Source organism: Macrobrachium nipponense, chromosome 28, assembly GCF_015104395.2.
Source record: "Macrobrachium nipponense isolate FS-2020 chromosome 28, ASM1510439v2, whole genome shotgun sequence".
NCBI classification, from domain to species: Eukaryota; Metazoa; Arthropoda; class Malacostraca; order Decapoda; family Palaemonidae; genus Macrobrachium; species Macrobrachium nipponense.
Window position 1 is genome coordinate 31535868 of NC_087217.1, and position 27820 is coordinate 31563687.

At 45.6% G+C, this 27820-nt stretch overlaps 1 protein-coding gene across 2 annotated transcripts in view; it reads right to left on the bottom strand.

Moving 5' to 3' along the window:
- Positions 1–10273, bottom strand: part of LOC135201646 (probable methylthioribulose-1-phosphate dehydratase) — a 145609-nt gene extending 135336 nt beyond the window's left edge. For both annotated transcript variants that reach the window (XM_064230744.1, XM_064230743.1), the window contains exon 1: positions 9964–10273. In XM_064230744.1, the coding sequence (XP_064086814.1) occupies positions 9964–10240 (277 nt within the window). In that variant the 5' untranslated portion in view covers positions 10241–10273. The remainder of the gene's footprint in view (positions 1–9963) is intronic.
- Between the last annotated feature and the right edge of the window lie 17547 nt (positions 10274–27820).

Genomic DNA, 27820 nt, shown 5'->3' on the forward strand with positions numbered 1-27820 from the left:
TTTTCAATGTTCCGACTTACGCTGAAAATCGTGTTACGACGCATCGTAAGAACGGATCAACGTCGTAACTCGAGGACCCCCTGTATATGATAGCGCAAAAACGAAAGTTCATATATAATTGTATTTAAATCGCGCTGTGCGCAAAACGGTTAAAGGTAACAAGTTACTTTTTTTTCGTTGTAATGTACACTAAATTGCGATCATTTTGGTATATAACACATTGTAAAACAATAAAAGCAACACAGAGAAAAATATTATCACAAAATAAAGCGTGAATTGTAAGCGAACGCGTGTACGTAAACAAATATTTTTTTCAAAAAATTCACCATAATCTAAATATTGTCCTAGAGACTTCCAATTTCTTTCAAAATGAAGACAAATGATTGAATATTACTATACTGTAAGAATATTAGCTTACAAATGCAGTTTTCGACCATATCTGACGAGTTAAAGTTGACCGAATGTCAAATTTTTTTATATATATTATTTTATATGCAATTATTTCGGAAATAAGAAAAGCTACAACTTTTAAATATTTTTCGTGTTATTCTACATTAAATTGCACACATTTTCATATATAAAAAACTATGAAATGCCTAATATGAAACGGAGCAAATATTCCGAGAATGGGACTCACGCATTTCGGAGATTTGTGGCGGAGAATCCGCGCGCGGAGGGAAGGAAAGTTTTTTTTAAAAATTCACCATAGATTTAAATATTGTGCTAGAGACTTCGAATTTGTTTCACGATGAAGATAAATGACTGAATATTACTAGACTGTAAGAGTTTTATCTTACAATTGCGTTTTTCGACCATTTCGGTAGATTCAAATTTGACCGAACGTGGTTTTTTTTCTATTTATTGTGATTTATATGCAAATATTTCAAAAATGAGAAAAGCTACAACCTTCAACTATTTTTTGTTGTATTATACATGAAATTGCGCACATTTTCATATATAAAACATTATGTAACGGCTAATTTAAAATGGTGCAAACATTACCACAATCGCACGTATGATTTTTCCAGAAGAGTTACCGAGCGGACGTAAAGAAAATGTTATTTTTTTCATAAATTCACCATAAATCGAAATATTGTGCTAGAGACTTCCAATTTGTTGCAAAATGAAGGTAAATGCTTGAATATTACTAGAATATAAGCTTTTTAGCTTACAATTGCGTTTTTTGACCATTTCGGTAGAGTCAAAGTTGACCGAAGGTTGAAAATTTGTCACTTAACATTTTTTATATGAAAATATTTCAAAATTGATAAAAGCTACAACCATGGGTTGTTTTTAGTTGTATTGTGCATGAAATTGCACACATTTTAATATATAAAACTTTATGTAACAGCTAATTTAAAATGGTGCAAACATTACCACAATCGCATGTATGATTTTTTTCGGAAGAGTTACCGCGCGGACGTAAGGAAAAAGTTTTTTTCATAAATTCACCATAAATCAAAATATTGTGCTAGAGACTTCCAATTAGTTGCAAAATTAAGGTAAATGATTGAATATTACTAAAATATAAGAGTTTTAGCTTACAATTGCGTTTTTCGACCATTTCGGTAGAGTCAAAGTTGACCGAAGGTTGAAATTTTGGCACTTATCGTTATTTATATGAGAATATCTCAAAACTGATAAAAGCTACAATCATGAGTATTTTATTATTGTATTCTACATAAAAATGCGCACATTTTCATATATAATACTCTATGTAACGGCTAATTTAAAATGGTAAAAAAATTATGTCAAAGTGACGAAATAATTTCCGAGATGTGTCACTGATACTTTTTAGTGCGGCAAGAAAGAAATTCGCTCTTGCGCGCCTGCGTAACGATTGTAAACAAAACAACACCTTGATCCGTGAACTCCCAGCATGCCCCAAGGCGCGTGATTCAAGAGTTTTCGGCTGGTAGGCCTAAAAATATTTTTCGCGAATTTTTAAAAAAAATTTTTGTATGTCGACGTAAAATACGTCCAGTCGGCACCCGAGAGACAAAAAATGTCGACGTAAAATACGTCCAGTCGGCGTTTAAGGGTTAAAGACATTAAGAAGATTCTTTTACTTATACGTACGTATATACTGTATGTACCATGCAGTACCATAATAATTGTCAAAGTCCAATAAGCTTGAAACCAGCCCTGATATTGGACAATTTGCCGTAAAAGACGCACCTTTTTTATAAGGACATTTATGAAACAAAATCGTTAGTATCATAACATTACATTTACTGAAAGATAATTTTCAAGCGATTTTGTATACAGTATTGCAGTCGACTCCGTAAAAGATTTACCATAAATTAATATCGAATGTAAACGTTTCTAGGCTTATAGCGATGATATGGTTTGTTTACTACCATAGTCCCGATATAAACCACCAGGGCTGCGCTATGCTTTGTTTACATGCCGACTTACTGTAGGCAAATTTTTGCAAGTTTTTGATAAATATATATTGGGTTTAATTTTAATAGTGTATTAATTTAATGTAATAATTAGACTTGCTTTTCAATGTTTTTATTATGTTAGCAACACGTTTTATGCCTACCCACTACACTACATTCTACTTACTATTTACCTAGGTAGCCTATGGCGCTTGGTCAACAATCGGTTGGACGCAGGCTAGTTTTCTTTTATACTGTATATTATACATTTAAAATTATAAATACACGTTTAAAATGATATTTATTTAACTTTTAACTTATTTAGTTGTAATTTACATGTAATGTATTGTATAAAAAGGCAAGGTTAGGGTAATAACTGATGGTCAAGAACGGATTAATCCATTTTCAGTTATTTCTTATGGGAAAACTTGATTCAGTTCTCGAAATAATCGAATTTCGACGCTCCTTCTGGAACGAATTACCGTCGAGAACCGATGCTCTACTGTAGTTCAAATTACGAAAGGTTGTTGCTGTAAAGTCCTGAGATTCGCCCGGACCACCGAGAACAATTTTAAAACTTGCACGCCGCCAACTGAGTAAACTCGCTACCATCCTCCCACTCTCCCATTGGTTCTTGATGCTAGTCACCCCATAAGATCCTGCTCTCCTATTGGTCAGCATCTACCACTTGTGCTCTATGTATTCTATTGGTAAAAGGATGCTGTAAATTGAAAAACTTATTCATGCAATACATTTAATAAAATAAACATTAGGTAAAGATAGAATAAAGAATAGAAATGAATGGTTATTATACTGTTTGGTAGTTTCATTGGTTGAAGAGAGATAATGAAAATTTATGGCTTACTGTGTGCTAGGAAAAGTGATTGCTTGGCGATCGTTCGGTACTCGTAAGTGCTGAATGTAAACAAACAGTTGGAAGGTTTTTTATTGTTTGTTTGTGTATTATAGTTAATGATTAATTAATAATTATTTGAAATGAGTACATACTGATTATTTATACATTTTATTGGCATATTCTAAGCTTTTAGCTTCTTAGGTTTAGATGTCAGAATCACAGACTAGGCTACAGTAGCAACTGCTAACATAGGCTAGGCTTATTGCTAAGGGACATACGCTAAAGTCCTAATATATGCAGTAAAAATGGGGTTGAACATTACATGCAGTTGAATATTACTCAAGTATGTACAGTATTTTGCCTTTTTGGAGTCATATTTCTTCCATCAGATTGACGTCGTAACCCTAGAACATGTGTTGTAAGCCTGGAAATATAATTTACTGGGGTGTTTTTGTAGGGCTTGGAACGGATAAGGCATTTTACTTGTAAAATGCAGGTCAAGATACTAAAAGCTCATGATAAGAAGGCCGCCTCGGAATGGATTAATTTTGTATGTCAAGGTACCACTGTACTTACCAAACAATTACATTAGCTGTGAGCTTTCTGTACGCTTTCTTACCTGGCAGTCGAAAATTCAAATTCCTGGCGGCGGTGGCGGCACTGCCATCGTTTGTGCAAGTGATACAGATCCAGCCCACTTTTGGGAATACCCGGTACTGCTAAGCTAAACTCTTCAATTCGTTGAGCTGCAATGTCCATCTGTGGGGAGGAGGGAGGGCTTTGATTATGTAATTGTTTGGTAAGTATATGTGAAACCTTATTTTATCATTAAAATATTATTTTCACATAAGTGACTTACCAAACAATTACATTAGCTGACTCCACATTACCCGGAGGGTGGGTATTTGGACAGCTTTATGAACAAAAAGCAATAATTGTGCTCACATTATATATAATGTTTGCAGTACCTTAACTTTTGAGAGAGCAGCTACATGTAGATACTGCCTCTGTTCGGCGCTCTCATCACATGTAGGAGACGTGGCAGTAATGGCCATGGTCGTCCCTACTAATGGTGGGATTTTTGCAATCATGTAAGTACATCGATGATTGACAAAAATGAACAATAATTTACCCTTGCCCTGGGTGAAAAGACCAGATAAAAACTACACAACACCATCACCTACACTAAAAACCATATGATACCCTTAACCAGATATAAGAACTGGTGGGTACTTCAGGTACATGTACCCCCAGCCTTCCCACAAACTCAAAAAACCTCAAATTCAAGGCGAGGAGATAGTAGAGAGAAAAACCGGGTCACCCTATGCTTCGTCTGCCAACACCATTCCCGCTACTGACAACGGTCCCAATCTAAAGCAGTTTTCGTAAGTAGTTTCCACCTCCTTCAAATAGTGCGATGCAAACACCGATTTCGACCTCCAGAATGTTGTTTGCATAATGGAGGATAGAGACATATTTTGTCTGAAAGCCAAAGATGTTGTTACTGCCCGAATCTCGTGCGTCTTCACTTTCAGCACCCTAAGAGCATGTTCCTGAGTTTGGGCATGCACTTCTCGGATCAAACTCCTCAGGAAAAAGGACACTGCATTCTTTGAAAGAGGTCGAGACGGGTCTTTTACCAAGCACCAGAGTCGGTTCGACTCTCCTCTCACAGTTTCTGTCCTAGTCAGGTAGTGTCTGATGGCTCTGACCGGACACAATGTACGTTCCTAATCTTCCGACCCGACTAAGTCCGTTAAGTTCTTTATTGTGAAAGAACAGGGCCAAGGATTCGAAGGATCCTCATTTTTAGCAAGGAAGTCTGTTACATAAGAACAAACTGCACTGCCCTGGGCAAAACCCACTTCCTTACTCATCGCCTGCAACTCGCTTACTCTTCCTGCTGTGGCTAAGGCGACTAGGAATAGTGTCTTCCTAGTTACGTCTCTCAAGGTTGCCGAATTCAACGGTTCGAATTGGGGACCGTTGAGCCACCTTAAAACTACATCCAAATTCCATTCCACTTCATTAGGCTTGAAAATCTTGGAGGAACTAAAGGATCTAATCAGGTCAATGATGTCCTGATTTGACGAGATGTCGAGGCCTCGATGCTTGAAAACTGATGAAAGCATGGCCCTATATTCTTTAATAGTTGAAGTGGCCAACTTCTTGGCGTCCCTAAGAAATAGAAAAAATTCTGCAATTTCTGTTATAGATGTTTCAGAAGAAGAGATGCTATGTTGTCTACACCATGACCTAAAGACTCTCCACTTGGACTGGTAGGGCTTGGCAGAAGAGCTTCTTCTGCAGCTAGCAATAGCTTCTGACGCCCTTCTCAAAAAACCTTTTGCTCTGACCAGGTTCCTGACAGTCTGAATCCTGTCAGGGCCAGAGCGGACAATCCTTGGTGATATCGGTTGAAATGGGGTTGTCTGAGAAGCGATGGATTTTGTCGAAGTAGTCTGGGAAAATCCACCAGCAGATTGAGAAGGTCCGAGAACCACCCTTTCCTGGGCCAGAATGACGCTACTAGGGTCATCGTCACATTCCGGTGTGATTGAAGCTTGTTTAAGACCTCTCTTATCATCCCGAAGGGAGGAGAAGCGTAAACGTCCAGTCCTGCCCAATCTAGCAGCATCGCATCTGTTCTCCACGCTAGTGGTTCTGGAATTGGAGAACAGAAAATGGGAAGGCAATTGTTCCTCGATGTGGTGAACAGGTCTATTGATGGTCTTCCCCAAAGCTTCCAGAGGTCCTGACACACTCTCATTCAGAGTCTATTCTGTTGGTAACACCTGATTCACCCGACTCAGTTCATCTGCAATCACATTCATTTCCCCTTGCACGAATCTTGGAAAACGGGTGATCCTCTTCTCGTTCATCCAGGTGAGGAGATCTTCGGCTATCTTGTTGAGAGAGAACGAGTAGGTCCCTCCCTGCTTCTGTACATATGACAACGCTGTGGTGTTGTCCGAGTAGACCACTATGTTTCTTCCGGTGACTAAATGGTCGAATGCTTGTAGCTCTAAGAGGATGGCCTTCAATTCCTTCCCATTGATGTGCAAGGTCTTTTCTTGTTCTGTCCATAGACCTGATACTCTCTTGTCTACTAGGAGGGCTCCACATCCGCTGTCTGAGGCGTCTGAGAAGAACTGCAGGTTGGGGTTTGACACGACTAGGGAAATTCCTTCTTGTAATCTTTCCCTCGAATGCCACCAAGGAAGATCCACCTTTATCTCTTCCGTCAGGGGGAAAACTAATGAGTCCGATTGTCTTCCGAGACCAATTTGCTTTCTGGAAGAACTGAAATGGCCTCATGTGAAGGCGTCCTAACCTGACAAAACTCTCCACTTAAGCCAGGGACCCAAGTAGGCTCATCCATTCGAGAGCTGAGCAGGACGGGCGAACCAGAAATTGCTGGACTGTCGACAGGCAGGACTCTATCCTTTTCGGGGAGAGAAAAACCCGAAAAGATAGTCTAGTATCATCCCTAAATAGAGAATCCTCTGAGTTGGAATCAATTGGGACTGCTCCGTGTTTATCAGGATACCCAATTGCTGTGTCAAAGTAAGCGTCTTCTCCAAGTCCTTCACACACACTGACGACTGGATCTGGCTCTCAGGAGCCAGTCGTCTAAGTAAAAAGCTGAGTTGATCCCCGTCAAATGCAGCCACTTTCCCAGAGAAGCGAGAATCCGAGTAAATACTTGAGGGGCGGTTGACAGACCGAAGCAGAGGGCTTTGAACTGGAAGACTCTCTTCTTGAAGACGAATCTCAGGAACTTCCTGAGTTCTGATGGATGGGGACATGGAAGTATGCATCCTTCATGTCGAGAGAAACCATCCAGTCGCCCGGTTGGATGGCTGACATTACCAATCGAATGGTTTCCATTCGGAATTTCGTCTTCTGGACGGAGAGGTTCACAGCGCTTACGTCCAAAACAGGTCTCCATCCCCCCAATGCCTTGGGGACTACGAAGAGCCTGTTGTAAAACCATGGGGAGTTCGTGTCTGTTACCTCCTCTATGGCCTCTTTGCTGATGAGCTCTTCTACTTCTTTGGCTAAAGCCAAAGCTCTTGTTGATCCTGTCGAGTATGCTGTCAAACAGACAGGTTTATTGGACAGTGGTGGATCCTGCGTAAATGGGATCACATATCCCTCTCGAAGCACCTGTATTACCCACTGTTCTGCTCCTCTTCGACTCCATTCTTCCCAATAGTCGTGGAGTCTTGCCCCCACGGGTGTGTGAAGGATCTTCCGATCATTTATCTGTCTTAAAGGAGGGTTTCTAGGTAGACTTGGAGGTAGTTCGTAGGTTAGTCCTTGGTCTCTGCTGCCACCTCGACTTACCTCCTCGAAAGGGATGCTTTTGTAGAAGGGAAGCTTTGGCTCCTGTCGCTGGAGGTTCTTTAGGTCTTCTCGCTGAGTGAGACAGAAGATCAATGGTGGACTTTTTCTCGAGGTCCGACAGTACATGCTTGATGGTTTCTTCTGGAAACAGGTGAGATTTACTCAGGGGGGATTTTTGGTTCGTGGTTACTCCTCGAGATGTGAAGGAGCACCACTGTTCCCTCTTCTTGAATACTCCGATAGCAAATAGGGTGGCCAATTCCCCTGAACCATCTCTCACTGCCCTGTCCACACAGGACAACACATTGAGCCAGTCCGCAGAAAAATCCTCATCCAGAGACTGGCAATCTTCAATTTTCCTGGCTAACGCTGCAATTGTCCAATCCAGAAAACCGAAGACTTCAATCACCTTGTATAAGTTCTTCACCAGGTGATCTAACTCAGGTGAAGAGAACAACACTTTCGCAGCCGAGAACGCTGCTCTTCTGTGAGAGTCCACAAGACCGCAGAAGTGTCCTTGGGAGGAGGCAGAAACTCCCAAAGAAGGAACTCTCCTGTCGCATAAAACCTGTAGGTTTTATTCTGCAGCTTCGACAGAGGGTAGGCGAACAAAGCCTTGCCTGATTCCCTCTTCTTAGCAAGCCAATCTTCTACTTCCTTCAGTGCTTTCTTCGAGGACTGAGAAAGAACTGGTTTCGGTAACCCGAAGGCGCTGATCTTCTATCCTTCACAAACATCGACGGAGGGGAAGAAGGCAAAGCTCAAAAAGACCATCAATTCTTGAAGTTGATGTTTAAAGGGGCCCAAAGCGGAATCCTCTAGCAAAGGTTTGGCCTTCGAATCATCCTTGGTCGAAGTTGAAGTCGTGGCTGTCGTATGGCTCTTCTTCGAAAACTAACAACTGGGAGTCAAAACAACACAAGACGTTTGTATGAGGCGAACGAGTTGAAACAGCTCAAAACGAATGAGGCGAACAAGTCAAAATAGCTCGAGACGAATGAGGCGAACGAGTCGAAACTCCTATCGACACACAACGAGGTAAGTCAGTCTCGCAAGCACGCGAGCGCTGTACCGCACGAGTGTGTCTGACTCCGTCCGAAGTTACGCTATCTGAAGAGGACTGACGATCTTCCTGGAAAATCTGGTCCGGAGCAAAACTGCAGGAGGGTTGTGGACTCCAGTGCTCCTTGGATTTCTTAATAGGCGGCGACATCCCTCTCGCACGCTGGGCATGTCTCTTCAATGGACGCGACACTAAATCACTCCATACTTTTCGCCTCGACACAGAGACTGCACTTCTGAGCCAGACGACAACTGTGCGTCACTGATATCTACGCCCTTCCAGCAGCATTTCCTGGGCACTCGCGAGTCGACGGAGTCGGGGACTGACCGTGGGCAAACTCCCCTAGTCTCCCTTCGACCTCCGGTATGTCTTCTCCTGGGAGCTGGGGAGTGGGACAGGGACTTTCGTCTAGGAGAACGGGGGGAACGGACAGCCACCTCCTCGGACATGACACCGACACTTGGCCTTACACTGGCCTTTTCACTTGACTTCTCTACGAATGTACGAAACGAAATTCTTAAATCCATAACGGATTTAGCCAAGAACTCAAATTTCTTGTCCACCTCGGAATCTAACATGGAAATGGTGTTGGGATCGGAAACATGGGATACCTGGTCTAGAGTAATTGGTACTGAAGTTGGAGGACTATCAATAGGTGAAATATTAGATAAAAGTGGAGAAAATAGTGAAAGTTTGTTCGCCTCTAAAGGCACGGGAGTTGTCTCTACTCTAAATTTACTACCCGCTCTAAGAGCTGCTTTCCTTTTCCTATCTTTGTCCATTTTATCCAAATAAGCTTGAAAAGTCTTCCAACCTTGTTCATCTAAACTACAGCACTCATCACAAGTTAATTCCTTTCTACAGCACTGACCCCTACATTTAACACATTTGGAGTGCGGATCATAACATAGTTTAGCTAATCTAGTTTTGCAGCCACTGCTGCAAAACCTAACTGACAAAGACTAGCATCAGACATCTTTGTAATAACTTGTTAATAACTAAGCAGCTAACTGATGAAGCAAAAAAGCCAACCAAGAAATTGTACGTCACCAAAAAGAAAAATCCACAATGGCGACAAAAGTCGACTGCAACAACAAACCACCAGTGTTACCCCGTGGCCGGCAGAAAACAAATAGAAGAGTTTAGCTCAGCAGTACCTGGTATTTGAACTTTTGACTGCCAAGTAAGAAAGCGTACATAAAGCGTACAGCTAATGTAATTGTTTGGTAAGTCACTTATGTGAAATTACAAAATTAAAAGGAAAATTTTCAACTACATGTTACTGGTGTATATATGTCCTTTTAGCCTACCTTGCTTTCTATCCTCTTTAGCACTGTTATATACATCCTCTTCATTATTGTCTGACTCATCACAAGAGGATGTTCTCTTCTTACTTCCTCTTTGTCTTTTTGCTGGTGAAGCATCGTCAGTTTTAGCTGCTTCTGGAAAGTCTGTATCCAGCTCTGCATCATGAACCTCTTCAACTGGCTCTGCCCTAACACCTCTCTTGCTTCCTCTTCCTTTTCTTGGCTTGGATAAGCCTTTTTTGCCAGCAGCAACTGGGGCAGAATTTTCCTCTCCTGACATTGTTTCCAGTACTTGAGTGAAGAGATTAACTATTCTCTGTGGAAATGAACTACATTTTAATTACAAGTTCAAAAGCCCCCCTTTTTTTTTACATAACATTTATCAAATTGTGGAAAGAGGTGGCAAAATAAGTACAACACTGATTACTTTTAAATTTATTACCTTATATTTTTTCTAAATATATTAACCCTTAAATGCTGATTGGGCGTATTAAACGTCGACGAAAATTGTCAGTTGGGCGCCGAATTGACGTACGAAACGTCGATGCAAAAAAGTTTTTATTAAAATTCGCGGAAAAATAGTTATAGGGCTACTTGGTGAAAACTTTTGAATCACACACCTTGAGGGATGCTGGGAGTTCACGGATCAAGCTGTTGTTTTGTTTACAATCGTTACCCAGGCGCACAAGAACGAATTTCTTTCTTCTCGCAATAAAAAGCATCAGCGACACATCTCAGAAATTATTTCGTCACTTTGACATAATTTTTGCACCATTTTATATTAGCAGTTACCTACAGTTTTATTTATGAAAATATGTGCAATTTCATGTAGAATACAACAAAAACAAACCATGGTTGTAGCTTTTATCAGTTTGGAAATATTTTCATATAAATAACGATAAGTGCCAAAATTTCAACCTTCGGTCAACTTTGACTACCGAAATGGTCTAAAAATGCAATTGTAAGCTAAAACTCTTATATTCAAGTAATATTCAATCATTTACCTTCATTTTACAACAAATTGGAAGTCTCTAGCACAATATTTTGATTTATGGTGAATTTATAAACAAAAACTTTTTCCTTACGTCCGCGCGGTAACTCTTCCGAAAAAATCATAAATTTTTTCGTCCGATTGTCATAATGTTTGCACCGTTTTATATTAGCCATTACATAAAGTTTTATATATGGAAATGAGTGCAATTTCATGTACAATACAACAAAACAACCCATGGTTGTAGCTTTTACCAGTTTTGAAATATTTTTATTTCCACTGTCCCCTGAGGGGAGGTGGGTGGGTACTTGATTATATATATCTGCCAGGTAAGTATGTGGCGCCGTGGAGGAGTTGGTTAGGTCGTCAATAGACTTAACTCAAGTTAAGCAACATTGGGGCTGGTCAGTCGTTGGATGGGTGACCGCTCTCCTCGGCGTTGATTCCTTGGGAAAGGATCTTTACCATAATTTCCTCAGTCTACTCAGCTGTAAATGAGTACCTATCCCTGATGGGGTAGGGTCCAGCTATGGGTTAAATAGCAAAACTCAGCAATGATGGAAAGAAATGAAGGAATAAACGACAACGACGTAAATGGAACCTCTGGCAACAGAGGAGCCTCGTCCGGCAACCAGGTATTCAACCCAATTGTAGGGGAAGATGGTCAGGTACTTGGAGGTCGTCATCCAGCAACTGATCACCACAACGACAGCAATCAACAGCCTGAGATTGGAGCTACAGAGGCAAAAAGGAAGAAATGGACAAGAGAAGAAAATAAGGAAATATGGAGATGCTACATCAGAAGCAACCCGACGGAGAGAGGATATAGAAGAAGATTGATCAACATCTGGAATGAGAGGAATAACACCCCCCAAACAGAGCAGAGGCTGGCAGACCAAGTAAGGAACATAAAGAAAAAGAACTGGCTCTCCCCAACAGAAAGAGAAGAACTGGAAAGGGAAATGTCACACGACAACGAATTACACGAAGACGAACTGAGAGACGATGCCACAGAAGACGACAGGGAGGATGAAGTATCAAACAACGACACACGAAGAAACACCGACGAAGTAACAGAGAGGACGGAATGGGTAGAAAAGATTAGACAATGGATGGAGCCAGATACAGAGAGAACAAAGATCCCCTCCATGAAAGCCTACAACACCAAGAAATTAAGGGAGAAAACAAGTGAGGTCAATGAAATAATGGGCCTAATACACACCACCAGTGTCACAGAAACAAATAACTTGACATACGCAGGAGCAAGATTAGTAGCAGAACTGATGGGGATTCGAAAACACAACCCACCACCGTCACAACCAACCCAACAGAAACCAAAACAGCAACCTCCTTGGAAAAGGCGCCTGGAAAAGCAAATCATGGTGATGAGATCTGACTTGAGTAAACTGAAAGATATGGCAGAAAAAAGGCTAAGAAGCAAGAAAACAAGGGAGGGGGAACTCAACGAGAAATACAAAGTACAAGAGAGGGGACTAAACAACACAATAGAAGATGTAAAACAGAGGCTTAAGGCCAAAGCACACAAGATCCAACGGTACATGAACAGGAATAAGGGATACCAACAGAACAAACTATTCGGAACCAACCAGAAAAGACTATACAGCCAACTAAGAGGGGAAGACAACCACCCAGAAATTCCTGAAGCCGAACCAAGTAAGAGACTATGGGAAAACATATGGAGCAACCCGGTATCACACAACAAACATGCAACATGGCTCCAGGAAGTCAAGGAAGAAGAAACAGGGAGAATAAAACAAAGATTCACAGACATCACGACAGACACAGTCAGACACCAACTAAAGAAAATGCCAAACTGGAAAGCCCCAGGTCCGATGAAGTCCATGGATACTGGCTCAAAAACTTCAAGGCCCTACACCCACGAATAGCAGAACAACTCCAGCATTGTATCTCAAATCACCAAGCACCCAAATGGATGACCACAGGAAGAACATCCTTAGTACAAAAAGACAAGAGTAAGGGAAATATAGCCAGTAACTACAGGCCTATCACCTGCCTACCAATAATGTGGAAGTTACTAACAGGTATCATCAGTGAAAGGCTATACACTACCTAGAGGAGACAACACCGATCCCCCACCAACAGAAAGGCTGCAGAAGGAAGTGTAGGGGCACAAAAGACCAGCTCCTGATAGACAAAATGGTAATGAAGAACAGTAGGAGAAGGAAAAAAAACCAACCTAAGCATGGCATGGATAGACTATAAGAAGCCTTCGACATGATACCACACACATGGCTAATAGAATGCCTGAAAATATATGGGGCAGAGGAAAATACCATCAGCTCCTCAAAAATACAATGCGCAACTGGAATACAATACTTACAAGCTCTGGAATAAGACTAGCAGAAGTTAATATCAGGAGAGGGATCTTCCAGGGCGACTCACTGTCCCCACTACTCTTCGTAGTAGCCATGATTCCCATGACAAAAGTACTACAGAAGATGGATGCCGGGTACCAACTCAAGAAAAGAGGCAACAAAATCAACCATCTGATGTTCATGGACGACATCAAGCTGTATGGTAATGAGCATCAAGGAAAAATATTATACCCTAATCCAGACTGTAAGGATTGTATCTGGGGACATCAGGATGGAGTTTAGAATAGAAAAATGCGCCTTAGTCAACATACAAAAAGGCAAAGTAACGAGAACTGAAGGGATAAAGCTACCAGATGGGAGCAACATCAAACACATAGATGAGACAGGATAAAAATACCTGGGAATAATGGAAGGAGGAGATATAAAACACCAAGAGATGAAAGGACACGATCAGGAAAGAATATATGCAGAGACTCAAGGCAATACTCAAGTCAAAACTCAACGCCGGAAATATGATAAAAGCCATAAACACATGGGCAGTGCCGGTAATCAGATACAGCGCAGAATAGTGGAAATGGACGAAGGCAGAACTCCGCAGCATTGATCAGAAAACCAGGAAACAAATGACAATACACAAAGCACTACACCCAAGAGCAAATACGGGGACAGACTATACATAACACGAAAGGAAGGAGGGAGAGGACTACTAAGTATAGAGGACTGCGTCAACATCGAAAACAGAGCACTGGGGCAATATCTGAAAACCAGTGAAGACGAGTGGCTAAAGAGTGCATGGGAAGAAGGGACTAATAAAAGTAGACGAGACCCAGAAATATACAGAGACTAGGAAAAGACAGAAAGAACAAGACTGGCACAACAAATCAATGCACGGACAATACATGAGACAGACTAAAGAACTAGCCAGCGATGACAATTGGCAATGGCTACAGAGGGGAGAGCTCAAGAAGGAAACTGAAGGAATGATAACAGCGGCACAAGATCAGGCCCTAAGAACCAGATATGTTCAAAGTACGATAGACGGAAATAACATCTCTCCATATGTAGGAAGTGCAATACGAAAAATGAAACCATAAACCACATAGCAAGTGAATGCCCGGCACTTGCACAGAACCAGTACAAAAAGAGGCATGATTCAGTGGCAAAAGCCCCCCACTGGAGCCTGTGCAAGAAACACCAGCTACCTTGCAGTAATAAGTGGTACGAGCACCAACCTGAAGGAGTGATAGAAAACGATCAGGCAAAGATCCTCTGGGACTATGGTATCAGAACGGATAGGGTGATACGTGCAAACAGACCAGACGTGACGTTGATTGACAAAGTCAAGAAGAAAGTATCACTCATTGATGTCGCAATACCATGGGACACCAGAGTTGAAGAGAAAGAGAGGGAAAAAATGGATAAGTATCAAGATCTGAAAATAGAAATAAGAAGGATATGGGATATGCCAGTGGAAATCGTACCCATAATCATAGGAGCACTAGGCACGATCCCAAGATCTTTGAAAAGGAATCTAGAAAAACTAGAGGCTGAAGTAGCTCCAGGACTCATGCAGAAGAGTGTGATCCTAGAAACGGCACACATAGTAAGAAAAGTGATGGACTCCTAAGGAGGCAGGATGCAACCCGGAACCCCACACTATAAATACCACCCAGTCGAATTGGAGGACTGTGATAGAGCATAATAATAATAATAACAGTAATTACAAAATTCATATGTGATAGTATTTTAAAGAAATATGATATTGTTATGATACAATAAAGTTTGTTCATACTTACCTGACAGATATATGTATAGCTGTATTTTCTGAAGTCCGACAGAATTTCAAAAACTTCCGGCACACGCAGTGGTCGGCAGGTGTTAGTACCCATTCCCGCCGCTGGGAGGCGGGTATCAGGAACCATTCCCATTTTCTATTCATAATTTTTATTTCCACTGTCCCTGAGGGGAGGTGGGTGGGTACTTGATTATATATAGTATCTGCCAGGTAAGTATGAACAAACTTTATTGTATCAACAATATCATTTTGTTCATGAAACTTACCTGTCAGATATATATATAGCTGAATCCCACCGTTGGAGGTGGGAAGGGACAGAATAGAAGGATTTTGGGAAACAAATGCATGCAGATGATTTACATCTTGGTTCCACCTGTTAGCATAGCTGACTTCGTGATTACTGTCACCCAAGTCTGCTTCTGCTTTACTAGAGTTGCCAGCGAGGTAGAGACCTATATAGCTGGTGCACTCCAGATGATCTGTCAACGGGGGTGTGACCACAATGTGACTAGATCATATTGACCATACCATGAGGGCTAAGAAGTAAAATAAATATATATATATATATATCACCACCTGACCAACCTAGCCAAAGTTAAGGTGTTTTAACTAAGGCTTACGAGTTAAGAAGTCGCCATTGGCGGCGACTCAATAACTAAATTAAGAGCTCTTCCTAACCATTTTCTACAGGATAGGGTGAGTGGTACGTCTTGCCCCCAATATTGTGTCTGCAGACACGTATGGCCCTAGCGAGCAGCAGATCTCATATGCCGTCTTCACATCCCGCAGGTAGTGTGAAGCGAACACAGAGTTGCTTAGCTAAAACGTGGTACTCAGTATGTTACTGAGTGCCATGCTCTGTTGAAATGCTTCCGAGGCCATGCCCTCACTTCGTGAGCATTCAGATCAAAAGATTTCAAATCTTTGTGCAAACACAATGAAGGAGCCTTTTAGAAAGAACTCCTTAACACTAAAGCCAGGGTGTTCTTTGACATGGGCAAGTCTGGTCTTTTTCGGAACACTGCAGATTGTCCGAAGGACTTCGACTTTCTTTAGTTTTATGTAGATAAAACTTGAGAGACCCGACAGGGCACAGGACTCTCTCTGGCTCTTGCCCAATAACTTGTGCTATCCCTTGATTCCAAGCTCCCGGCCCAATGACTAGACGGGTTCCCATTCTTAGGCCACAACGGAAGGTTTAGCGAACACACCGCATTGTGTTCCCTAAAGCCAAAACTTCTGACGATGACTTAAAACCTCACTAACCCTCTTTGTCGTATCTAGAGTGGTTAGAAAATAGGCCTTTCTGGTCACGTGCAATAAGTTAACCGAAAGGAGAGGTTCGAAATGCTTTGACATCAAGAACTTCAGACTACGTCTAAGTTCCATATTGAAAGCTTCGATCTGGACATGCACAGTCTGTACTAAAGTCAGGTGACCGACCAGGTGACCAGTCAGACGAATCAAGGACAGCAAGGCTGTACCCTGAAGACTATAATGCACTATTCTTCGCTGAAGGATGAGTGTCTGGACTGCCTGGGCGATTCAAGCTAAGCAAACCTTGGGGGAGTATCAACTCAACCCAACGTCGTCAGCGAATCAACTCATGAGCAACTCCTGACTCGAGCTTCTGGTGCCAGGAGAAAGGAGCGAGGAGCAAAAAAGCGATTCAGTACCGAAGGACGAATGCCCGACAGTCCAACCTGGTCTCGTGTTACACGATCATTGGGGGTGTATCAACGCAACCGACTTCGTCAACAAGAAACTCAGGGCTACTAAATGTCGCCTGATCTCGCACGAGTTGTCTGACTCCGAGAAAACAGGTGAGACAAAAAGTAGATGGTGAGCGAGTTTCGAGATTCCACAGAACTCAAAGATCGTGAAGGGCTTTGTTGTTTGACAGAAGCTCACCTGCATCTCGTCCTTATCCAGCAAGGTGATGACCGTATCCCTCTACCCACAGGTAGAAGGGGAGAAAAAGATAGGAAGAGAAGCCAGTCACTCTCTCATTCACTTATCTATTCTTACAGTCACACCAGGACTCGATGCTGTTCAGCCTGCTAGGGTCTGGGTTAGCTACACAACGTGTTGAGCAGCCACCACGGGTCCTAAGGAAAACGATCCAAGGACCTGTGGGCAATATCCAAAAGGTAGAAGGAGGTGCCAGTGGTCTGGTTGTACCAGACCCCTGCCTTCAGTACCTGTGCCACGGAGAAGTTCTTGTGTAACTCGAGGAGTGTACTTCTAGGTCATCTTGGTGCTGATGAAGAGTCTTCAACACTCAGCCTGGGATGTCGAGTTTCTTCAGAAAGCGCGGTCGCGCTTTCACAGGACAAAGCAGCATCTCCTTCGCATCGAAGGCGGTGAAGTCCATTAGGGAGGGGATTGTGAAGGACTCTAACCGATCGTCAGGAACCGAAGGGTTCTGAGTCTTCGCTACAAAGTCGGTACGAAATCGAGCGTCACGAATCCCCATCCCCTGGATGCTTGACTTCGCAGGAAAAGTCATGCAATTACCTCAGAGGAAAAGAAGGGAATGGTCGTATGACCTATCCCTCTTCTCGACTTCGGTGATGTCCTGTACCCATACTGGTCTATCCGTCTGCAGCGAAGTGTCTCACATTCTCCTATCCCCATGCAGTGAAGTTCTTCTTCTCGGTAGTGGATAGGACACCGACACTCAATGGTGGGTGTCGATGGTATGGGTACTGTGGGACAAGCCTTGTTAGGACGAAGAAAGACTGTTATGGAACAACCGAACTAAGTCCACAGCGAAGTTCGTAACTGACTTGGGCGCTCTGACAGCTGCCGACTGACTGCGTTCGGTAGGAGGCAAGTTGTCCAAGCACCCGAGCAAGTCACGTGACCTTCGCCTTTTGCCAAGAGACTAAACAAATAATTTGTTCGTCACCGATGCCAGAGGCGAGGTGATGATTCTCTTAAGCATATAACCCAACAGGCGAAAGTCAATTGCCTTCTAGAGACCGAGGTCCCTGATGGCAAGATATCTCATAGTATAGTTGATTCTCAGCTAAGGAGAAACAACACTATGTGTCGTTGAAGACGAAGGTGTACAGAAAATGCAACCTACGTCTTCACAGCTGAACCGAGAGAAGGATTCTCAAGATTCTGAACCTGTGCTACAAAGACTGAGAACGCTAACCGCTATTCATTGCTGTCCGGTGAGGATCGTAGTTGCAATAAAAGCGGAGCGCTTTCAGTAATGAAGAGACAGGGAAATACTGCCTGAAGAACTGCTTCTCATGGGCTGAACATTTGGAAGTAGAGCTGTCAGGTCGGAGAGTAGGCGATGTCTTCTGACACATCTGTTAATTCAGGGCGAGCAATGAATAATTGCACACCTACGAATACGAGATATTTTGAAGACAAACTCAGATGTCTGCAAAAATCATTCGCATTATCGCGGTGCGATGCAGCGGGAGACTAGTACAGACTTCTGTTACCGTGCGGTAAACAGAAAGATGAGAGTCCAAGAGATATCTCTGTTGAAAATTCTCGCAATGTCGAAGGCGATGAAATCGAGCGTCATAGCAGTAGATGGTCCTTCATTATTGCGAGAATCCCCGTTAATCAGAGACCTAAGTCCATGATTGTTGGGTAGAGATACGGTTCGGTAGTCAATCAAACCAGGGGAGAGAGAGACGTAACCGACCGTGCATCTCCGAGACCTAGCTGATACTGAGCTGCTATCAGGCAGTTCAATACGCAGTAGCTTCGTGACTCGTCATCCTGAGTTGCCAGTTAATCCCTTCCACGAAGGAATGCGTTCGGCTAGAACCATCGAGCATAAAGAATACGCTCGAGCAATTATATTTAAACGAAACGGATTTCGGAAAATACAAAAGCTGATTTGGTGTTGTCGTAACAATACCAAGTATCTAAAATCGAAACTGATAACTGCTGGGAGGTTGCAGGCAACCCCGAGTTGCAGTTCAATTAAGATACAATTCGTCTCGGTCACAAACCATAGAGTTAACTACGGTATAAGCCTACCCCCGGACAATTCAACTGTTAAAAGAATCATGTCGCGAGGGTAATATACGTAGTTATATTTTTTTTTTTTTGTAGTTCTGTACCACGACCTCCATCCTAATTCTTTTCCCCAGTCGAGGAATGAGAATAAGGATTGGAGATCGACCGCCTTCGTTCTCTAGTCAAGAGAGTGAAGGAGAAGTCTTTCCCAAAGGAAAGCTTCAATGGTGAACAGAATACCGAAGACGATAGTTCAAGCCAAACTGGAAGTTCCCGTCCGTTCTTCTCTATTCCAGGTTAATCGCCTACTGTGAGATACTCTTCTTTGGTTTCAGCAGCAGTCTCCTTCCAAAATGCTAGAAATTACAGGAATTCGAGCATAAGCGAGGTTCCCGATTATCGTGTAACAATTATCGGGGATTCTCGCTCACGTTTGGACCGTGGTCTCGCCTAAGTGTTTGGAGATCGTAAAAAACTCGAACACTCTGAGTGCGCTAGAAATTCCGTAGAATTCTAAGCATTCTGCGAAACCCCCACCGAATTCGTCAAACGATATCGGCTGGTGGTCCTCTCGATTCCCGTAGAAATCGAGAAGGGGCAGGATCCCTCCTCAACGACCGGGGCTTACGTCAGGTAGGACACGAAGGTCCCCCCGGTAGCGCAGCCCCTAACGTGGGATCTTACAGAGAAATCTCTGTAGGATCCCTCCCCTTTCCCTCGTAGCCGTAAGGAGAGAGGGAATGGGGGAGGAATTGGATACTGGCTCGCCTTCCCAGCGGAACTAGCAGTTAGAGAAGAAAAGGAGCAGCCATCGCCTTACGGCGATGGCCTCTCAGAGCCTGGGAAAACGTATCGTCAGGAGAAAACGTTTTTCCCCGAGGATGGGTTACGAACTCATACTGTAGGTAAGGGTCTGCCGCCACTGTGAACGTCGTCTGGGTGGGGCTGATCGACACCTGACAGGAGAGAGCCGATACCGTCCTGACTCATTCCAGTCCTCGTCGAGGTCGAAACCTCTCAGGAGGACCGAAGGGGTATTCAAATACGGTGTCCGAAGACACGTAAAAACGCCTCTGTCGCAGTAGAGGAGGTGGAAGTAGCTTGTTCGACCGGCAAGAGCTGAGAGAGCCTTCTTGTCCGGAGACGAGAGACTACCTGGTTCAACACAGTCGGCAAGCTCCGATCGCGGCAGACCCACCGTCAATTTGGGTTCCCTCTCGGGCCCCAAAACGACTCGAGCCGAGACGTGGCTCTGCTGGTGGGAGCGGCGATCCTTCCCCCGAGGTCGTTGTGCTGACGAATCAGCACCATAACCTCGGCAAAGTTCCTCTGGATCTCGGAAGTCACAGCATCTTGCAGAGTAGGACCGTTAAGCCCTTCGAACAAGAGCATATTCCGAGAACCTTCTCGTTCCCCACCCCCGCACAGCACCCATGTACCCAACAATAATAATAAGAGCCCGAGAGCAATCGTGCCCTCGGCACCGAATGCAAGGGCATAAGGATCAATTCCCTGACTGAGCGGAACTTGAACCAAATAAATATTGATGCAATCAAAAATAAAAGGAAAATAAAATGAAAAAGAATCTTGCCATTACGATTCACTTACAATGAATAAGGGCTCGGATCGAGCGCATTTGCGACCCTCGGTACCGAGCGCAAGGGTAAAAACGGAATCCATTCCCGATTATGAACGGAAACCTTGATCCATAATGAATTGATGCAATCAAAATATATATGAAAATGAAAAAGAATACTGCGCTTGCGATTTCACTTCATACAAAATAAAAAGGGGAAGGATCAATTCCCGGGAAATAGCGGAAACATTGATCCAAGTAAATAATGCCATCTCAATAAAATATGAAAATGAAAAAGAACTGCACTTGCGATTTCACTTCCTTCAAATAAAAAGGGGAAAGGATCAATTTCCGGGTAAGAGCGGAAACTGATCCAAAATGAGTATTGCTACAATCAAAATAAATATATGAAAATGAAAAAGAATACTGTACTTGCGATTCCACTTCCATACAGAATAAGTTTTCGTGCCGAGCGCATTCGCTCGGCAACGAGCATACAGGTCAAAAAAATATAAATGAAAAGGGCACTTACTTACGATTTTCATCTACACATTTCCAACCAAAATATAAGCTCGGAGCGAGCGCTCTCCCGCCCTCGGGCCACCGAGCATGACACAATACGAGGATCATTTCTGGGAAAAATGAATTCCCGCACTTACTCCCATTCAGTCCCGGACACTCGGGTAATCGGAGGGCGTGGAGAAACCAAGATCCTTTAATTCACAATTGAATTCAATGGGAAATAAATATGAAATGATTGTACTTACAATTCAGTTTCACTAGATAAATAGAAAAGAAAAACACAACCGTGCGAAAGCAACGACGATGAAGCGGGCAGAGAGCGATGATACACGTCTACACGCCAGCAGGCCGAAAGCAAAAGTGATTTGTTTACCTTCCAGTCGCGCTGCGCGCGCCTGTCAGACAAGCAGTTAAACTACCGAAACCCCTTGTTCGAAAGCTTACGACCTATCCAGCTGCCGCTAGTACCTTCCTATTGTAAAAGGAACCGAAGGTTTGTATGCCGTGTCGGAACAACTGAGTCTTTTGATGAACAGACTGGTGTTCGTCCATCCCTGGAATGCCTCCCTGGTTGTAAGACGCGAGGGAGGGATCCAAGCCTCTGTCCGATTGATCGGGTGTGCACAGCAGGATCAATGGTCAGACCTCTGGGCCGAGTACTAAGAGAGAGGCAAGCGTATCTCTTCGTACCAGCAAGCAAGAACTTGTTCCTGTTTGCAAGAGGCAACATAAAGTATGGGTTTGCCTCAAGCTGGCATCCACTTCCTCCCCCTTGTTGGAGGAAGTGGTGGATATACGCTCCTATCCCTAGTGAACGGGATAGGATGGGGATCTGTTGAGTAGCTCACCTGCATCTTGTCCTTATCCAGCAGGGTGACGACCGTGTCCCCTCTAACCACAGGTAGAGGGGAAGAAAAAGATGGGAAGAGGAGCCAGTCCACACTCTCATTCACTCATCCATTCTTACGGTCACACCAGGACTCGATGCTGTTCAGCCTGCGAGGGTCTGGTTGTTCCGCTACACAACGTGTTGAGCAGCCACCAACGGGTCCCAAGGAAAAAGATCCAAGGACCTGTGGGCAATATCCCGAAGGTAGGAGGTGGAAGGGCATGTGGTCTGGTTGGACCAGACCCCTGCCTTCAGTACCTGCGCCACGGAGAAGTTCTTGCGGACAAGGCAGCATCTCCTTCCGCATCGAAGGCGGTGAAGTCCATTAGGGAGGGGATTGTGAACGACTCGAAACAATCGTCAGGGACCGAAGGGTTCTGAGTCTTCGCTACGAAGTTCGGTACGAAATAGTGTGTCACGGATCCCCATCCCCTGGATGCTTGACTTCGCAGGAGAAGTCATGCAGTTCCTCAGAGGAAAAGAAGGGAATAGTCGCATGACCTATCCCTCTTCTCTACTTCGGTGATGTCCAGTACCCATACTGGTCTGTCCGTTTGCCACGAAGTCTCTCGCATCCTCCTATCCCCATGCAGCGAAGTTCTCGGTAGTGGATAGGACACCGACACTCCATGGTGGGTGTCGATGGTATGGTACTGTGACAAGCTATTAAAACGAAGTAATGATTGCTCTGTAACAACCGCCACTAAGTCAACAGCGTAGTTCGTAACTGACTCGGGTCGCGCTCTGACAGCTGCCGACTGACTGCGTTCGGTAGGAGGCAAGTTGTCCAAGCATCCGAGTAAGTCACGTGACCTTCGCCTTTAAAGGGTTATGCCGAGAGACCAAACAAATAATGTATTTGTTTGTCACCAATGCCGGACAGCGAGGTGATGATTCTCTTAAGGCAGTGCCCAACAGGCGAAAGTCAATTGCCTTCTAGAGGACCAAGGTCCCTGAAGGCAAAAAATATCTCATAGTTGTTGAATCTCAGCTAAGGAGAAACAACACTATGTACCGTGAAGACGAAGGTAGATATTGAATGCAACCTACGTCTTCACAGACAAATCGAGAGAAGGATTCTCAAGATTCATAACCTGTGCTTACAAATGACTGAAAACGCTAACCGCTATTTCATTGCTGTCCGGTGAGAAGTCGTAGTTGCAATGAAAGCGGGGCGCTCTTCAGTAATGAAACACAAGGGAAAGCCGCCTGAAGAACTGCTTCTCCATGGCTGAAACATTTGGAAGTAGAGCTGTCAGGTCGGAGAGTAGGCGATGTCTTCTGACACATCTTGTTAATTCGGGTTGAACAATGAACAATTGTACACCTACGCATATGAGATATTTGAACACAAACTCAGATGTCTGCAAAATCATTCGCATTATCGCAGTGCGATGCAGCGGGAGACTTGTACAGATTCTGTTACCGTGCGGTAAACAGAAAGATGAAAGAGTCCAAAGAGAATACTCTGTTGAAAATTCTCGCAATGTCGAAGGCGATGGAATCTAGCGTCACAGCAGTAGATGGTCCTTCATTATTGCGAGAATCCCCGTTAATCAGAGACCTAAGTCCATGATTGTTCGGCAGAGATACGGTTCGGTAGTCAATCAAAGCAGGGGAGAGAGAGACATAACTGACCGTGCATCTCGGAGGCCCAGCTGATACTGAGCTGCTATCAGGCAGTTCAATACACAGTAGTTGAGCCTGAGCTCTCGCTGACTCGTCATCCTGAGTTGCCAGGTAATCCATTATTCCACGAAGGAATGCGTTCGGCTAGAACCACCGAGCATAAAAGATATGCTCGAGCAATTATATTTAGGCGAAACGAATTTCGGTAAATATAAAAGTTGAAATGGTGTTGTCGTGACAAAACCATAAGTATATAAATTTGAAACTGAAAACTCCTGGGAGGTTGCAGGCAACCCCGAGTAGCAGTTCAATTAGAATACTTCTCGTCTAAGTCGCAATCCGTAGATTAACTAGGATATGCGCCTACCCCTCGGACAATTCAACTGCTTAGCAGAATCATGTCGCGAGGTTAATATACGTAGTATATTTGTAGGATTCTGAACAATGATCCATCCTAAATTCTTTCTTCAAGAAAAACAAATAAGGATTGGAGATCGACTACCTTCGATCTCTATCAAAGAGAGTGAAAGAGAAGTCTTCCTCGAAGGAAAGCTTCAATGGTGAACAGAATACTAAGACGATAGTTCAAGCCAAACTGGATATTCCCGTCCGTTCTTCTCTATTCCAGGTTGGTCGCCTACTGTGAGATAGTCTTCTTTCAGCAGCGAGTCTTTCTTCCTAATGCTAGAAATTCCAGGAATTCGAGCATAGGCGAGGTTCCCGATTATTGTGTAACATATCGGGGATTCTCGTCTCGCTCACTCTGGACCGCGGTCTCGCCTAAGTGTTTGGAGATCGTAAAAAACTCGAACACTGAATGCGCTAGAAATTCCGTAGAATTCTAAGCAGTCTGCGAAACCCCCACCGAATTCGTCAAACGATATCGGCTGGTGGTCCTCTCGATTCCCGTAGAAATCGAGAATGGGGCAGGATCCCTCCTCAACGACTGGGGCTTACGTCAGGTAGGACCCGAAGGTCCCCCCGGTAGCGCAGTCCCCAACGTGGGATCCTACAGAGAAATCTCTGTAGGATCCCTCCCCTTTCCCTCGTAGCCGTAAGGAGAGAGGGAATGAGGGAGGAATTGGATACTCGCTCGCCTTCCCAGTGGAACTAGCAGTTGGAGAAGAGTAGGAGCAGCTATCGCCTTGCGGCGATGGCCTCTCAAAGTCTGGGAAAACGTATCGTCAGGAGAAAACGTTTTCCCGAGGAGGGTTACGAACTCTCACTGTAGGTAAGGGTCTGCCGCCACTGTGAACGTCGTCTGGGTGGGGCTGATCGACACCTGACAGGAGAGAGCCGATACCGTCCTTCGACTCATTCCAGTCCTCGTCGAGGTCGAAACCTCTCCGGAGGACCGAAGGAGTATTTAAATACGGTGTCCGAAGACACATAGAAACGCCGCTGTCGCAGTGAGGAGGTGGAAGTAGCTTGATCGACCGGCCAAAAAAACTGAGAGAGCCTTCTTGTCCGGAGGCGAGAGACTCTGGTTCAAGACAGAATCGGCAAGCTCCGATCGCGGGCAGACCCCACCGTTGGTTTGGGTTCCCTCTCGGGCCCCAAAACGACTCGAGCAGAGACGTGGGCTCTGCTGGTGGGTCCATTGGCGGCAATCCTTCCCCGTAGGTCGTTACGCTGACGAATCAGCGCCATAACCTCGACAAAACAGTTCTCCTGGATCTCGGAAGTCATAGCATCTTGCAGAGTAGGACCGTCAAGCCCCGCTCGAACAAGAGCATTCCAGAGAACCTTCCCCCTTAATGAGGAGGAACCTGCGATATACACCTCTCGGATTCCTCCTGCCACTTGCGCGTACGTCCTGGTCAGTACCGAAGATCGTACCTGGTACTTACGGCGTCGTGACGGGATCGTGCGGGGTATGCCCCTCACGATCACACCGCTCCTCTTTCGCTCGCTGGCAGAACCAGCGGGCTTGGAGGGCTGCAGGCGATCGCCACTTTGCAGGCCTAGTCGAGCCGTTTCCCAGGGAACGGCTGGACCGAGAACAGCGGCCCCGATCTCGTGTGCAGAGGAGCTGCTGCTGGTCCCCCTATCCGCCCGGTCCCTGTGGGAGCGGCGGTCAGGTGACCTGCTAGGCTCGCTGTCGCGGTGAGACCGGTGAGCGTCCTCTCGGCGCGTCGAGCCGCTGGTACCAGCCGAGGCTGGCAGCAACGATTGAGAGGGGGGACCCCTTCCTCGCCTCAGCGCGTGGCCGGTCGGATACCGTCACGTCAGCCCGAGCAGCCAGCTGGTCGCTGCGAGAGCGTCCGCTGGCCTGGCGAGAGTCGTGCGGCTGGTCGCTGCGAGAGCGTCCGCTGGCCTGGCGAGAGTCGTGCGGCTGATCGCTGCGAGAGCGTCCGCTGGCCTGGCGAGAGTCGTCTGCACGACTCTCGCCAGTCTTCTGCTCCGCGCTTCGGTCTTGACGGCGGAGCGAGCCTCGGGTCGTACAAGACTTTGGCTGGGGGAGAACCGTCCATCCACTCGGTAACTTCTTCGCGAACGAGAAAGCCGAGGCGGATCCTGGTTTAGAGCGGCAGAAACCGCTAGAACCAGGCGAGGAAGTGCCAGCCGAAGCTGGTACTCCTCTGGTCCCTGTCTTCTTCTCCTTGGTAGAAGAAGAGACGGGCCCTATTCCCGAGGGAGCAGGAGGACCAGCAGAAGAGCTCCCCGAATCGCCGGAGCGAGACGGGCCCTTAGAAGGTCCCGAAGGAGCCTTCTTAGGGGGGAAACCCGGGTTACCAGCTGGTCGCTGCAAGAGCGGCCGCTGGCCTGGCGAGAGTCACCTGAGCGGCTCTCACCAGCCTTCTGCTCCGTGCCGCGTCTTGGCGCCGAGCGAACTCTGGCGCCGAAACTTGGCTGCACGGTCTCCCGAGGGAGAGCGTACACTCGGGATCTCTCGCGAACGAGAGACCGAGCCGGAACCTGGCGTAGCGGCATCGCCGCTAGCACCAGGCGAGGAAGTACCAGTGCTAACCGGTACTCCTCTGGTCCCCGTCTATCTCTTCCTTATGGAAGGGGAGACGGGCCTCGCTCCCGAAGGAGCAGGAAGACCAGCAGAAGGACCCCCGTCCCACCAGGGTGGGACGGGCCCTTAGAAGTTCCCGAAGGAGACTTCTTAGGGGGGAAGGCAGCCTTCTTCTTCTTCGGCTTATGGGCCTTAGAAGTCGAAGGGGAAGAGGCAGCAGCAGACGGTGAAGACGAAGATGACACCTTCCTCTTCTTCCTCTTCCTCGTCAGCTCACGCAGGACAGTCGTCAGGTCCTCCATCCAGGCCGGAGCCGGGGCTATTGCCGAAGCAACACGGCCCGACTGCACCTGTCCGGAAGGACCTGGACTAGGGAAGACACACCGTGGGCAGGACCAGCATGGACAGGCTCAGGAACCAGGAGCGACAGGAACAGCAACCAGCTCAGGAGCGGCAGGAACAGCGGCACAGCGGTAGTACCCAGAAGGGACAGCCAAGCCAGCAGCAGGGAATCACAGTCTGCGGCAGGTATGGCAGGCCCAGCAATCCGCCTCGTCAGAATCATCGGCATCCAGCGGGAACCTGGGTACTGGCGGCCGGTCCGGAGGTCCCAGGCGAGCTGCTGGAACAGTGGAAGTTCTGGGGCAAGCAACACGAAGAAAACAGGCAGCGGCGGCAACCCGCGCCCCCCGGGGGGAGTGTAGGACCAGGCGGGGGGGGGGGGGGGGGGGGGGGGGGGGGGGGGGGGGGGGGGGGGGTGGGGGGGGGGGGGGGGGGGGGGAGCAGCATAAGCGGCCGTGGTAGTAGTGGAGACCGCCCCAGACCTCGCTAGACGCTGCAGCAACCCGTGGATATTAGGCACGCCCTGCCGCCGCGGTGGTCCATACTGTCCAAGGTCGTCTACCCACGGATGTAGCACTGCGGTAGCACAGATAGATTAGTAAGAGAGGTTCCCTCACGCACGGGGGGAAGACATGCCCCACCCCGAACGCAAGGAAGACCCCAAATACAAAATACAACGAGGAAGCTGAGCGGGGGGCAGGAAAGAAGACGAAGAATCGGATACCAAAGGGTAGTCGCGGGAGAGCTTTCCGACGACTTCCTGGCAGACCTTCGCTTCCCCTACCCCCGTACAGCAGTGAAAAG